General features: G+C 54.7%; 2 protein-coding genes across 2 annotated transcripts in view; both read left to right on the top strand.

Annotated features, from left to right (window-relative positions):
* The window catches only part of DGUOK (deoxyguanosine kinase), an 11,902-nt gene extending 1,249 nt beyond the window's left edge, over window positions 1-10,653 (top strand). Inside the window, 6 exon segments of the mRNA XM_030964087.1 lie at window positions 1,210-1,247; window positions 1,249-1,275; window positions 5,337-5,484; window positions 6,965-7,080; window positions 7,188-7,671; window positions 10,534-10,653. Of these exon segments, the coding sequence (XP_030819947.1) occupies window positions 1,210-1,247; window positions 1,249-1,275; window positions 5,337-5,484; window positions 6,965-7,080; window positions 7,188-7,671; window positions 10,534-10,653 (933 nt within the window).
* Window positions 10,061-15,642, top strand: part of TET3 (tet methylcytosine dioxygenase 3) — a 25,192-nt gene continuing 19,610 nt past the window's right edge. The window contains 2 exon segments of the mRNA XM_030964148.1: window positions 10,061-10,222; window positions 10,537-10,695. Of these exon segments, the coding sequence (XP_030820008.1) occupies window positions 10,669-10,695 (27 nt within the window). The 5' untranslated portion in view covers window positions 10,061-10,222; window positions 10,537-10,668.

The raw sequence follows: 15,642 nt of genomic DNA, 5'->3' as shown, positions 1-15,642 counted from the left end.
AATGTGCCACCCCCGACCCCAAATGTGCCATCCCTGACCCCAATGTGCCACCCCTGACCCCAATGTGCCATCCCTGACCCCAAATGTGCCACCCCTGACCCCAAATGTGCCACCTCTGACCCCAAATGTCATGACCCCAAATGTGCAACCCCCGGCCCCAAATGTGCACCCCCACCCCACCCAATGTGCCACCCCTGACCCCAAATGTGCCACCCCTGACCCCAAATGTGCCACCCCCGACCCCAAATTTGCCACCTCTGACCCAAATGTGCCACCCCTGCATCTTGTTTTATATTTGTATATTTATATTAATGCAAATATAAATATAAATATATTTTTAAATATCATATAGTTACATTTATAAAATGTATATGTATATCTAGAAAAATATATATTTATATTTATAGGTATAGTTATAGTTATATTTATGGTCATATTTATATTTATGTTAATGGTTATATTTATATTTATATGCATATTCATATTATTTTATATTTATACTTATATTTATACTTATATTTATACTTATTTTATATTTATAGTTATGGTTATATTTATATTTGTATTTCTATTTATATTTATATTATTTTATATTTATACTTATATTTATAATTATATTATTTTATATTTATATTTATATTTATAGGTATAGTTATAGTTATATTTATGGTTATATTTATGTTAATGGTTATATTTATATTTATATTTATATGCATATTCATATTATTTTATCTTTATCTTTATCTTTATATTTATACTTATATTTATACTTATTTTATATTTATAGTTATGGTTATATTTCTATTTCTATTTCTACTTCTATTATTTTATATTTATATTTATACTTCTATTTATACTTATATTATTTTATATTTATATTTATACATATATTTATACTTATATTTATATTTATATTTATATTTATATTATTTCTATTTCTATTTCTATTTCTATTATTTATATTTCTATTTATATTTATATTATTTATATTTATATTTATATTTATATTTATATTTATATTTATATTTATATTTATTTTATATAGTTTTCTATTTCTATAATTTTATATTCATATTTCTATGTACATTTACATGTACATTTAGATTTATATTACCATTATGTTCATAAATCGAAGTATTTAACACCATGAGGTGTGTGGATAACGCGGTAGCTGATGTCACTTGTGCCCTTTGTGTCGCTGCGCGCCAGGCGCCGGCGGGCAGTGCCAACCTGCTGCAGCTGCTGTAGCGTCCACGAGCCGCTGTTCAGTGACAGGTACCCCCCACCTCCAAAGCGGGCGCATGGGACACCAAACAGGGGCATGGGGACACCAAACAGGGCATGGGGACACCAAAGGGGGCACGGGGACACCAAACAGGGCATGGGGACACCAAACAGGGGCATGGGGACACCAAACAGGGCATGGGACACCAAACAGGGCATGGGACAACCAGAAAGGGGCAGGGGACACCAAACAGGGCATGGGACACCAAACAGGGGCATGGGACACCAAACAGGGGCATGGGGACACCAAACAGGGCATGGGACACCAAACAGGGGCATGGGGACACCAAACAGGGCATGGGACACCAAACAGGGGCATGGGACACCAAAGGGGGCATGGGGACACCAAACAGGGGCATGGGGACACCAAAGGGGCATGGGACACCAAACAGGGCATGGGACACCAAACAGGGCATGGGGACACCAAACAGGGGCATGGGACACCAAACAGGGGCATGGGACACCAAAGGGGCATGGGGACACCAAACAGGGGCATGGGACACCAAAGGGGGCATGGGGGGCACCAAACAGGGGCATGGGGACACCAAACAGGGGCATGGGACACCAAAGGGGGCATGGGGACACCAAACAGGGGCATGGGACACCAAACAGGGCATGGGACACCAAACAGGGGCATGGGACACCAAACAGGGGCGGGACACCAAAGGGGGCATGGGACACCAAACAGGGCATGGGGACACCAAACAGGGCATGGGGACACCAAACAGGGGCATGGGGACACCAAACAGGGCATGGGACACCAAACAGGGCATGGGACACCAAACAGGGCATGGGACACCAAAGGGGGCATGGGGACACCAAACAGGGCATGGGGACACCAAACAGGGCATGGGGACACCAAACAGGGGCATGGGGACACCAAACAGGGGCATGGGACACCAAACAGGGCATGGGACACCAAACAGGGGCATGGGGACACCAAACAGGGGCATGGGACACCAAAGGGGGCATGGGACACCAAAGGGGGCATGGGACACCAAACAGGGGCATGGGACACCAAACAGGGCATGGGACACCAAACAGGGCATGGGACACCAAAGGGGGCATGGGACACCAAACAGGGGCATGGGACACCAAAGGGGGCATGGGGACACCAAACAGGGCATGGGACACCAAACAGGGGCATGGGGACACCAAACAGGGGCATGGGGACACCAAACAGGGCATGGGACACCAAACAGGGGCATGGGGACACCAAACAGGGGCATGGGACACCAAACAGGGCATGGGGACACCAAACAGGGCATGGGGACACCAAACAGGGGCATGGGGACACCAAACAGGGCATGGGGCACCAAACAGGGGCATGGGGACACCAAACAGGGCATGGGGACACCAAACAGGGCATGGGACACCAAACAGGGGCATGGGACACCAAACAGGGGCATGGGGACACCAAACAGGGCATGGGACACCAAAGGGGGCATGGGACACCAAAAGGGCATGGGACACCAAACAGGGGCATGGGACACCAAACAGGGCATGGGGACACCAAACAGGGCATGGGACACCAAACAGGGGCATGGGACACCAAACAGGGGCATGGGGACACCAAACAGGGCATGGGACACCAAACGGGGCATGGGGACACCAAACAGGGCATGGGACACCAAACAGGGGCATGGGACACCAAACGGGGCATGGGACACCAAACAGGGCATGGGGACACCAAACAGGGGCATGGGACACCAAAGGGGGCATGGGGACACCAAACAGGGGCATGGGGACACCAAAGGGGGCATGGGACACCAAAGGGGGCATGGGGACACCAAACAGGGGCATGGGGACACCAAAGGGGGCATGGGACACCAAACAGGGCATGGGACACCAAACAGGGGCATGGGGACACCAAACAGGGCATGGGACACCAAACAGGGGCATGGGACACCAAAGGGGGCATGGGGACACCAAACAGGGGCATGGGACACCAAACAGGGCATGGGACACCAAACAGGGGCATGGGACACCAGAAAGGGGGGCATGGGGACACCAAAGGGGGCATGGGGACACCAAACAGGGCATGGGACACCAAACGGGGCATGGGACACCAAACAGGGCATGGGGACACCAAACAGGGGCATGGGGACACCAAAGGGGGCATGGGGACACCAAACAGGGGCATGGGACACCAAACAGGGGCATGGGAACCCCAAAAAGGGGGCAGGGGACACCAAAGGGGGCATGGGAACCCCAAACAGGGGCAGGGGTACCCCAAAGGACGGGCTGGGGTTGGGCTGGGGTGCCCAGGGTGGGCAGGGTCTGTCCCCAGTGCTGCCCAGAGGGGTTTAATGGCAGGAATGGCATTTTGGGGTCATTTGGGGGTGCCCCGTGAAGGCCTTTGGGTGATGCCAGGCCTGTGTTTGATTTAACCTTGGTTTTAACCTTTGTCTTGTCTTCGTGCCATCTTTTAAATTAAATGTGTATTTTTTATCTATTTTATTGTATATGTTTAATATTTTTATATTTTTTATATAATATAATATATATTTTATATATGTCAGATATATTATATATAATATATATCTTCATATATTTTAATATATATTTTATAATGATTTCATATTCTATATATATTTTAAAGATATAGTATATATAATATATGTTATATACTTTTATTTATGTTACATATTTTATATATATTTTAAATATTTTGATATATACACCAAGGAGGAGCAACTGCAGCTCCTTGTTTTTATCTATATTTTATCTATATCTTATATATATCTTATCTATATCTTATCTATATTTTATCTATATCTTACCTATATTTTATCTATATTTTATCTATATCTTATCTATATTTTACCTATATTTTATCTATATCTTATCTATATCTTATCTATATTTTATCTATATCTTATCTATATTTTATCTATATTTTATCTATATCTTACCTATATTTTATCTATATTTTATCTATATTTTATCTATATTTTACCTATATTTTATCTATATCTTATCTATATTTTATCTATATTTTATCTATATTTTATCTATATCTTATCTATATTTTATCTATATTTTATCTATATCTTACCTATATTTTATCTATATTTTATCTATATTTTATCTATATCTTACCTATATCTTATCTATATCTTATCTATATTTTATCTATATCTTACCTATATTTTATCTATATTTTATCTATATTTTATCTATATCTTACCTATATTTTATCTATATCTTATCTATATTTTATCTATATTTTATCTATATTTTATCTATATTTTATCTATATCTTACCTATATTTTATCTATATTTTATCTATATTTTATCTATATCTTATCTATATTTTACCTATATTTTATCTATATTTTATCTATATCTTATCTATATTTTATCTATATCTTATCTATATTTTATCTATATTTTATCTATATCTTACCTATATTTTACCTATATTTTATCTATATCTTATCTATATCTTACCTATATTTTATCTATATCTTATCTATATTTTATCTATATCTTATCTATATCTTATCTATATTTTATCTGTATTTTATCTATATCTTACCTATATTTTATCTATATTTTATCTATATTTTATCTATATTTTATCTATATTTTATGTATATTTTATCTATATCTTACCTATATTTTATCTGTATTTTATCTATATCTTATCTATATTTTATCTATATTTTATCTATATCTTACCTATATTTTACCTATATTTTATCTATATCTTACCTATATTTTACCTATATTTTATCTATATCTTATCTATATTTTATCTATATTTTATCTATATCTTACCTATATTTTATGTATATTTTATGTATATTTTATCTATAGCTTATCTATATTTTACCGCTGTTTTCTCTATATTTTTCTATATTTTTAATATATAATGTATATATATACTTTAAAATATATTTTATTTCTATTTCCTATCTATTTAATGTACTTCTATATATATTTTATATACACCAAGGAGGAGCACCTGCATCTCCTCCTGGCTACAAAAAAACCCCAAAAACCCCCAAATCAGTGCCAAAATCCCCCTGTGCCCATCCGTGCCCAGGTACGTCTTTGCCAAGACCCTGCTGGAGGCCGGGCACCTGCAGCCCCTGGAGTGGGCGATCTACCAGGAGTGGCACGAGCTGCTGCTGCGGCACCTGGCACCCCACGCTGCCCCCCACGGCTTCCTGTACCTGCGCGCCAGCCCCCAGGTGGGCACCGGGCACTGGGACTGCCCCAGGTGGGCACGGGGCTGCCCCAGGTGGGCACCGGGCACGGGGCTGCCCCAGGTGGGCATGGGGCTGCCCCAGGTGGGCATGGGGCTGCCCCAGGTGGGCACTGGGACTGCTGCAGGTGGGCACTGCTCAACCCCCAGGTGGGCACGGGGCTGCCCCAGGTGGGCATGGGGCTGCCCCAGGTGGGCACTGGGACTGCTGCAGGTGGGCACTGCTCAACCCCCAGGTGGGCACGGGGCTGCCCCAGGTGGGCACTGGGACTGCTGCAGGTGGGCACTGCTCAACCCCCAGGTGGGCACGGGGCTGCCCCAGGTGGGCACTGCACAGCCCCCAGGTGGGCACTGCTCAGCCCCAGGTGGGCACTGGGACTGCCCCAGGTGGGCACTGGGCACCAGGACTGCCCCAGGTGGGCACCGGGCACGGGGCTGCCCCAGGTGGGCACTGCTCAGCCCCCAGGTGGGCACTGCTCAGCCCCCAGGTGGGCACTGCTCAGCCCCCAGGTGGGCACTGCTCAACCCCCAGGTGGGCACCGGGCACGGGGCTGCCCCAGGTGGGCACTGGGACTGCCCCAGGTGGGCACTGCTCAGCCCCCAGGTGGGCACTGGGCACTGAGACTGCCCCAGGTGGGCACTGAGACTGCCCCAGGTGGGCACTGGGCATGGGGCTGCCCCAGGTGGGCACCAGGCACTGCTCAGCCCCCAGGTGGGCACCGGGGGCACCTGGAGTTCCACACCTGGGGGAGCAGGGCGGGGTTTATCCCGTGGGTTTAGGGTGGGTTTTAGGATGGGGGTTAAGGTTGGTTGTTCAGGTGGCTTTATGGGGGTTTAGGATGGATTTTAGGCTGGGGATTAGGGTGAGTTAAGGGTGGGGTTTAGGATGGGTTTAGGATGGTTTTAGGGTGAGTTTAGGTGGGGTTTAGGATGGGTTTTACATGGTTTTAGGGTGGGTTTAGGAGGGGTTTTACAATGAGTTTAGGTGGGGTGTAGGATGGGTTTTAGATGGTTTTAGGGTGGGTTTAGGATGGTTTTAGGGTGAGTTTAGGGTGGGGTTTAGGATGGGTTTTACATGGTTTTAGGGTGAGTTTAGGAGGGTTTTACGATGAGTTTAGGTGGGGTTTAGGATGGTTTTAGGGTGGGTTTAGGATGGTTTTAGGGTGAGTTTAGGTGGGGTTTAGGATGGGTTTTACATGGCTTTAGGGTGGGTTTAGGAGGGGTTTTACGATGAGTTTAGGTGGGGTTTTGGATGGGTTTTACGGTTTTAGGGTGGGTTTAGGATGGTTTTAGGGTGAGTTTAGGTGGGGTTTAGGATGGGTTTTAGGATGGGTTTAGGGTTGGTTCAGGGTGGGTTTAGGGTGAGGGTTAGGGTGGGTTCAGGATGGGGCTTAGGGCGGGTATAGGGTGGGTTTAGGATAAATTGTAATGTGCTAAATTGATTTATTTTCATGTATTCCCCCCAGACGTGCCTGCAGCGGCTGCGGCGGCGGGCGAGGAGCGAGGAGGGCGGGATCCAGCTGGGCTACCTGCAGCAGCTGCACGGCCAGCACGAGCTCTGGCTGGTGGCCAGGGCCACCGAGTGAGTCCCAACGCGTGCCCAGCCTTGGGGTGCCCCGGGTTTTGGGGTTTTTTGCGGTTTTTTGTGGGGGTTTTGGGGTTGAGCCCTGGCCGTGCCTCCCCCTGCAGGATCCACTGCGAGGCGGCGCGGCGCGCGCCCGTCCTGGTGCTGGACGCGGAGCAGGACTTCGAGCACGACGTGGCCAGGCAGGGCCAGCTCATGGCACAGGTGGGTGCCACGGGGGGGTGGCACTGCCTGGTGCCATCCTGCTGCCACCAGAGCCAGGGTGGGGTGGCACAGGTGCGGTGGCACAGCCTGGTGCCAGCAGAGCCAGGGTGGGGTGGCTCCGAGGGGGTTAAACCTCAGCTGTGCCAGGGATGTGCTGGTGCCACCCTTGCACGGTCCTGGTGCCACCCCAGTCCCTTCCTACACCGTCCCAGTGCCAAGGCCATCCCAGTTCCACCCCAGTGCCATCCCAGTGCCATCCCAGTGCCATCCCAGTCCATTCCTCCACCGTCCCAGTGCCAGTGCCATCCCAGTGCTACCCTACTCCACCCCAGTGCCATCCCAGTCCATCCCAGTGCCATCCTGGTGCCACCCCTGCTTGTTCCTGTACCGTGCCAGTGCCATCCCAGGGCCATCCCAGTGCCACCCCAGTCCATTCCTACATCATCCCAGTTCCATCCCAGTCCATCCCAGTGCCATCCCAGTGCCACCCCTGCCCCATCCCAGTGCCATCCTGGTGCCACCCCAGCCCATTCCTACACCATCCTTGTGCCAGCCCGGTGCCACCCCTTCAGCCAGGCTGAGCCGGGCAGGTGGAAGGCCCTTGTGACGGGATCCCTGGGTCCCAAAGACAAAGGACATGCATCCCAGTGCGGACACGCCCTGAGCTCGGACAAAGGACAGCGTCCCCGGGAAGGGACACGGAGAGGGACAAGGGACACGGTCCCAGGGACAGGGGACACGGTCCTGGGGACAGGGGACATGATCCCAAAGACAAAGGACACGGTCCCAAGGACAGGGGACATGATCCTGAGGACAGGGGACACGGTCCTGAGGATGTGGGACACAATCCTGAGGACAAAGGACACGATCCCAAGGACAAGGGACACAATCCTGAGCACAGGGGACACGTCCTGGTCCCCACTGTCCCCTCATCCCCTCTGTCCCGGCCAGGGCCGGATCCCCAGGGCCGTGCGGGGTTTTGGGGTCAGGATTGCCCAGGTCCTTGCTGTGACCCCCTGCCCCTCTTTGGGGTGGGTTTCCTGCTGCAATTCCCGTGGAAAATCCCGGTGTTTCACCCAACCCCCATCGTTTGTTATTTTGTATTTAATTGTTTCCTTAAATTAACATCAAATCGCTGAGGAGCTGCTCCGTGTCTTTCTTGGGGTGTGCAGGGTTGGGGTGGCCCTAAGGGGACACGGGGGGGACAATAAGGGGACAATAAGGGGACATGGGGGGACATTGTTCCCCCAGTTTTGGGGGTTTGAGATGGGGGGATGGCAGTGCCCCGTGGGTTTGGGGGAAAACCAAGGGGATTTGGGTCCTAAAAGGGGAATGGGGGACGGTGCTCAACCTGGTGTGAGACCCTACAAAAACACGGGGGGGTGGGATTGGGGTGGTGATTTGGGAGGATATGGGGCAGGGAATGGGGGATCCGGGTTGTGAGGGATTTGGGGGCTGTGGGGTGGGATATGGGGCAGGAAATGGGGGAATCGGGTGTGGGGGATTTAGGGAATGTGGGGTGGGATATCTGGGGCAGGGTAGAGGGGATTTTTGGGGCTGTGGAACAGGATATGGGCAGGGTGGGGGGCACAGGAGCCGGGCTGCCACCCCTTGGCATTTCCCCCGGTGACCCTACAACAACACAGAGTGAGACCCGCCCAGACCCCTGCTACCGACCCTACAAAAACAGCACCAACGCCACCAGAGGACTCAAACAACCCCACAAACCCAGCAGGGTCGCACAACCCCCCACCCTACAACAACCCTACAAAAACAGCTCAGCCACCCTACAGCAGCAAAACCCCACAACACTCCCACCCCCCTTTCTCCCTGTTACCCCCGGGGTTCTCCCCCTCCCCGTTATCCCCGTTCTCCCCATTAACCCCTGGGATTCGTCCCCTCCTCGTTGCCCCCCGTTCCCCTCGGGGTTCTCCCCCCTCTCCGTTCCCCCCATTACCCCCAAACCCCTCGGGGTTCGCCCTCTCCCCATTACCCTCGTTCCTCCCGGAGTTCTCCCCCTCCCCGTTTCCCCCGTTCCCCCCGAGCCCCCCGGGGTTCTCCCTCTCCCGTTCCCTCCGGAGTTCCCCCCGTTTCTCCCGGTGTTCTCTCCCTCCCTGTTTCCCCCGTTACCCTTGGGGTTCGCTCTCTCCCCGTTCTCCCCATTTCCCCGGTGTTCTCCCCCTCCCGTTCCCCCTGGGGTTCCCCCCGGGCTTCGCCCCCTCCCCGTTCCCCCCGGGGTTCTCCCCGTCTCGTTTCCCCCCATTTCCCCCCAGGTTTCCCCCCGTTCCCCCAGGTTCGCCCCCTCCCCATTCCCCCCGCTCCCCCCGTTACCCCCGAGCCCCCCGGTGTTTTCCCCCTCCCGTTACCCCCGTTCCCCCCGCTGTCCTCCCCCTCCCCACTTCCCCATTCCCCCGGGGTTCTCCCCGTTCTCTCCGCTGCCCTCCCCTTCCCCATTTCCCCGTCACCCCCGTTGTCCTCCCCGCTCCCCCCGTTACCCCCGCGGTTCCCCCCGCTACCCCCAGGGTTCTCCCCCTCCCCGCTTCCCCGTTTCCCCCGTTGCCCCCGGGGTTCGCTCCCTCCCCGTTCCCCCCGTTCCCCCCGCCGCCCTCCCCCTCCCCATTTCCCCGTTCCCCCGCCGCCCTCCCCGCTCCCCCGTTACCCCCGAGCCCCCGGCGCGGGCCCGGAGCCCCCCGTGCGCCCGGCGGGTCCCCCGAGCGGGCGCTGCAGAACAAAGGAAGCAGCAGCAGCAGCAGCAGAGCGGCGGCGGCGGCGGCGGCGGCAACGTGCGGCGGCTCCGGGCTGCCCTCGGGGTGCCCGCGACATCCCGAGCCCCTCGGGGTCCCCCCGAGCCCCCCCGGCCGCCGGCAGCGCGCTCAGCCCCGGCCCGAGCCCCGCGGGGAAATAGCGGGGGCGAACCCCCATTGATTTTTGGCCGGTAAATGAATTTTTTTCTGTGGAAATTCGGGGGATTTTGGGGGAGGCGGAAAGTTGCCGGTGCGCGGCTGAAGTTGGGAAGTTGTGCGGGGTTGAGGGGGGGGGGGAGGAAAAAATGGAAAAAAAAAAAAAAAAAAAAAAAAAAAAAAGAGAGAGGAAGGGAAAATGAGGTTGGAAGAAAGAAGGGGTGGGATTAAAAGCAGCGAGGCTGCACCCCGGTTTTGGGGGGGGATTGAGGGGTGGGGAGACAGCGGGGCCGCCCCCCCCGTGTGGAAACTCAAACGGGGGGTGACCCGCGGCTCTGTCCCGCAGCAGCCGCGCTGTCCCCGCGCTGGGGGACGCGCTGACCCCGCCATGTCGCCGTCGCCGCCCTGGGGGCTCCGCCAGCCCGGCCCGGCCGCCCCCCCGGCCGGGGGAAGCCCCGAAATCTGACGCTGCCCCCCCGGGATGGAGATGGAGAGGCTCCGCAGGGAGGTGAGCGAGCCCCAGCTCCCCCAAACCCCGTCCCTCCTTCTCACCACCACTTTTTGGGGTGATTTGTGACCCCAAACCCCGTCCCCCCCTCTCAGCCCCACTTTTTGGGATGATTTGTGACCCCAAACCCCGTCCCCACCTCTCACCACTAATTTTTGGGGTGATTTGTGACCCCAAACCCCGTCCCCACCTCTCACCACTAATTTTTGGGGTGATTTGTGACCCCTTTGTAGCGTCACTCGGAGGGGGTGGGCAGGGAAAGCCCCTCCTTGGTCGGTGGTGGTGGTTGGGTTTGTTTTTTGGTTTTTTTTAAGGGTATTTCCGTGAGAAATGGGACTTTCTGCTGCCTTAAAGGCCACTTGGATGCTTTAAACCACCTCCCAAAAAAAAAAAAAATAAAAATTTCATCTCGTCCCTGGGGCATCCCCAAAGCAGCGCCGCGGGACGGGCGGGACCAAACCCAACTTTGAACCGAATTCCTTGGGATTCCTCTCAAAACGCTGCACGGAACCCACCCGGGTGCCCCCAAAAAAAGAGGGGGTGCCAAGGAAGGGGGAGGCAGAGCCGTGCCGGGCCGGGGGCACCTCGGAGCTGAACGAGTCGCGGCGTTTTCTTCACCCCAAAAAAATCCCAACGCCGGGGTGCTTGGAACCCGGATTCCACATTTTGTACAAAAAAAAAAGGGGGGATTTGCTCCAGCTGGGGGGTCCCCAACGTGAGAGGGAGAAACATCTGCTTGGCGTTGATTTTGGTGCTTTTCCCCCTAAAAAAACCCCAAATCCGGTGTTGCTTTGCGCTGTTTTTTTGGTGTGTTTTCGTGGTGGATCCGAGGTTTTTTTTCCCCTCGGGAGGGTGGCACGGGTGGCATGGGGTGGCATGGACCTTGGCACAGGTGGCTCGGCGAGGCACGGCAAGGACTTTGCCCTGGGCAAAACGCGGCTGGAAACCGAAAAGCGGCGGGGAGGGTTTGTCCGTGCTGCTTTTTCCAGGCAGGATTTGGGGGGAAAAAGAGGAATTTTTGGGATGTTGGCCGGGGGGCATCCCCGGGCCGGGTGTGCCGCGATTCCCACGCTGTGCCCGGAGTCTCTCCCTGCACCAGTTCCTCCAGTTCCTCCAGTTCCTCCTGCTGGGCCAGGCCCGCCTGCAGCTCCTGCTGTCCCCCCGGGGCTGATTTCCTGATTTTTCCCCCCGATTTTCCCCATCCGTGGGGAGGAAGAGGAGGAGGAGGATGGCAGAGGTCAAGGCTGAGCTCTCGGACCCTCTGCTGCCTTCCCGCGCGGCTCTGGGTGTTTTTCCCACTCATTTGCATAACTAATCAACGTCTTGGGAAGCCGCTCATTAGCGCCGACCGCCCCAGCCCAGGGAAGGATGCTCCGACCCATCCCCTTCAGTTTTGGGGAAGAAATCCTAAATAAACCCCACAGAAAACCCCATTCCCAGCAAGGATGAGGGCACCAGCCCCGGACTCAGGTTTATCCAAGTCTGGACTTCGGATTTATCCAGCCCCATACCTGGGTTTATCCAGCCCTATACTTGGGTTTATCCAGCCCTAGACTCAGGTTTATCCAAGCCCGGACTCAGGTTTATCCAACCCTTGACTTGGGTTTTTCCAAGCCTGGACTTGGGTTTATCCAACCCTGCACCCAGCTTTATCCAGCCCCAGACCCGCGTTTATCCAAGCCCGGGCTTGGGTTTATCCGAGCCTAGATTTGGATTTATCCAGCCCCAGACTCTGGTTTATCCAAGCCCGGGCTTGGGTTTATCTGAGCCTAGATTTGGATTTATCCAAGGCCTGGACTCAGGTTTATCCAGCCCCGGACTCAGGTTTATCCAAGCCAAATGACCAATATTCCCCAATTAACATACCCAAATTAATGGACAACAATTAACAAGGTAGCCAGGGCTTTAATGGCAGGAGAATGTCGGGGTGCGGTGTGTGTAAAGAGCTTTTGGGGGCTCCCCGGCTGCTTTTGGGCTTTTTTGGCTGCTCCCACCCCCGCCACAGTTTCCTGGGGGACAATGACACAAAGGGCAGGGCTTGGGGGGCGTGTGACCCCATTTTGGGGTTGTGGGGTCGCGGGCCTGTGTCCCTGTCCGCGTCCCCCTAGTGCGCCACCTGCAACCCCCCATGTCCCCTCATGTCCCCACATCCCTCCATGGGCCTCTCATGTCCCACTCGTGTCCCCATATCCCCCCCGTGTCCCCCTCGAGTCCCCACATCTCTGTCATGTCCCCCCTCGTGTCCCCTTCATGTCTCCCCTGTCCCTCCTCCGTGTCCCCCTCGTGCCCCCAAATCCCCCGTGTCACCGCTTGCGTCCCCATCATGTCTCCCTCCGTGTCCCTCTCATGTCCCCACATTCCCCCGTGTCCCCCCTCATGTCCTCACCGTGTCCCCTTCGTGTCCCCCCCATGTCCCTCTCATGCCCCCCGTCCGTGTCCCTCCGTGTCCCCACATCCCCCCGTGTCCCCCCCCGCGTCCCCCACATGGCCCGCTCCTGCGCAGCGCAGGGAGCGGGCGGGCGGTGCCACTGCGTGGGGGAAAGGGGGGGGGGCTGCGCGTGGGGGGGAAAGGAGGAGGAGGAGGAGGAAGAAGGAGGAGGAGGAAGGAGGAGGAGGAGGAGGAGGAGGAGGAAGGAGGGAAGAAGAAGAGGAGGAGGAGGAGGACAGGGGGGGAGCAGGGATGCGGCGCTCATTCCCCCCCCCGGCTGCAGCGGGGCGGCGGTGAGGGAGCGCGGAGGAGAGGGAGACAAGATGGCTTCCTCCTGAGGGCCGGCGCCGTGCGGGGCCGGCGGGGGCTGCGGGGCAGCGCGGGGGCAACGGCGAGGTAAGCGCACCCCTTCTCCCTTCCAAAACCCTCCCTTTGCAGCCCCCCAAACCCTCCCCAAAAATCCCCAATCCCTCCTGGGGCTTGCGGGGCGGTGCGGGGGAGGTTAAAGACCACCCCCCGCGGTGTTGGCGGCCCCGCGGGGCCGAGAGGACAAAGCGGCGGGGCCTGGGGAGGGCCCCGCGCCCCCGCCCCCGTTTTGGGGCTGTTTTCCTTCTTTTATCCCTTTCCTTTCCCTCCAGCATCGCTTCGTGGTTGGGGGGGGGTGAAGGGGGGGGGGTGGTGTTTAGGGCTGGGAGGGCGATAAACCTTAAGGTGCACCCCCCTCTCCCCCCCATATCGTCATTCCCCCGTGTGCTTTTTCGCCTTTATTAATCATTATTTCCATTAACCCATCGCGAAATGCGCTGAGCTCAGAGGTGCGGCGGGGTGATGCGAACAAGGGCGATGAGGCTCCCCGCCGTGACGTCACCGTGACGTCACCCGGGGCCGGTGGCAGCTGTCATCCCTCGCCGTGACGAAGTCCCGGGGTCCGGAGCGGGCATCCCCCCGCTTTCCGTCACGGCAGGACGGAGGTGGGCGCAAAAAACAGCTGCTCCTCCTCAGGATGGGTCTCCCCCACCCACCCAGGCGGTGATTTTGGTTATATCCCGGCGCGGTTTGGCAGTTTTGGCATCCCGAGCGGCTGCGGGTGTTGGTGGCTCCAAGGGACATTCGCCGAGGTCAGGGTGGGGAGAGCGTTGCCAAAAATCCAAGTTGGGAGCCGGCGGTGAGCGGCGTTTTTGGCACCACATGTGGGGATGCTTCGGATCTCGCGGCCGGCGCGTGCGCCCGCCAACGCCGGAGCTGCCTCCGGCTGCTGTGCGGAGAAAAAAGCAAAAAACAAACCCCAAAAATCAGAAATCGCAGCTAGAGCCGGTGGCAGGTGCCGGGGCGGTGGGTTGTGCCGGGATGCGGTGAGCCCCGAGGTTGCATCATGCTGGGAAGGGCTGGGCAGAGTCCTCCAGGGTGTTATGGTGGCCCCATAAACGAGCCCAGCTCTTGGCCTTTGGCACCTCGTTAGCTGTGACCGGGTTTGTTTTCCGGATTGCCTGGCATGGACTCTTTTCCACAGGTAATTAAGGGGGAAGGTGGCTCTGGTGGGGTCTGGGACGTGTGTGTCCCCAGCATTTTGGCCTTTCCTTTGAGGGGCTTTGCTGGCCCAGCTGGGAATGGGGATGGCAAAGTGGTGGCATGATGTCTCTGGGACTCCTGGTTGTGCTGTGGGTCTGTGTCCCAAAAAGCCCTTGCTGGGGTGTTCCTGGTGCTGGCACTCTGGGAATGAGCTGTCCCCATGGCACTGGGGTCCCCAGTCCTTGTCCCCATGGTGCCAGGGTCCTTGGTCCTGGTTCTGCACGTGCTGCAGTCCCCAGTTCTTGTCCTCCTGGGTTGCCTGGTGCCCTGTCTGTGTGTGCTGGGGTGCCTGGTCCCTGTCTCCGTGCCTTTGGGATATTCAGACTCCTTCCTGCGTGTTCCAGTGTTCCCAGTCTCCGTTCCCACACTATTGGGATCCCTGCTCCCCATCCGTGTGACATCGGCGTGCTCTGTCCCCTGCCCGTGTGTCCCCGTGGCAGTGTGTGTGCCCCTGTCCCCACAGCCTTGGGGTTCCCTGTGGGAGTCTCCCAGTCCCTATCTGCTCCATCAGGATCCTCGGTTCCCTGTTTGTGTGTGCCAGTGTCCCCATCCCCATGGCAGCGGTGTCCCTTGTCCCCAGCCCGTGCACGCTTGGCTCCCTGCTCCCTGTTCCTGCAGTGCTGGCATTCCTGATCCATTCCTGCCTGTGCAGGGTCCCTTGTCCCCATTCCCATGCCACTGGGGTCCCCTATCCCCTAGTCCCATTCCCATGCCTTTGGGGTCCCTTCTGCCTGTGCAGGGTCCCTTGTCCCCATTCCCATGCCACTGGGGTCCCAAGTCCTCTACCTGCATGCACAAGAGTTCCTTGTCCCCATCCCCATGCCATTGGGGTCCCTTGTCCCCATTCCTGTGCCATTGGTGTCCCCAGTCCTTTCCTTGTGTGGACAGGGCTCCCTTGTCCCCATTCCCATGCCACTGGGGTCCCTTGTCCCCATTCTCATTCCCCTGGG

Source organism: Camarhynchus parvulus, chromosome 22 (genome assembly GCF_901933205.1).
Source record: "Camarhynchus parvulus chromosome 22, STF_HiC, whole genome shotgun sequence".
Taxonomy (NCBI): domain Eukaryota; kingdom Metazoa; phylum Chordata; class Aves; order Passeriformes; family Thraupidae; genus Camarhynchus; species Camarhynchus parvulus.
Note: the sequence above shows the minus strand (reverse complement) of the source record. Positions and strands in the feature narration are given on the sequence as shown.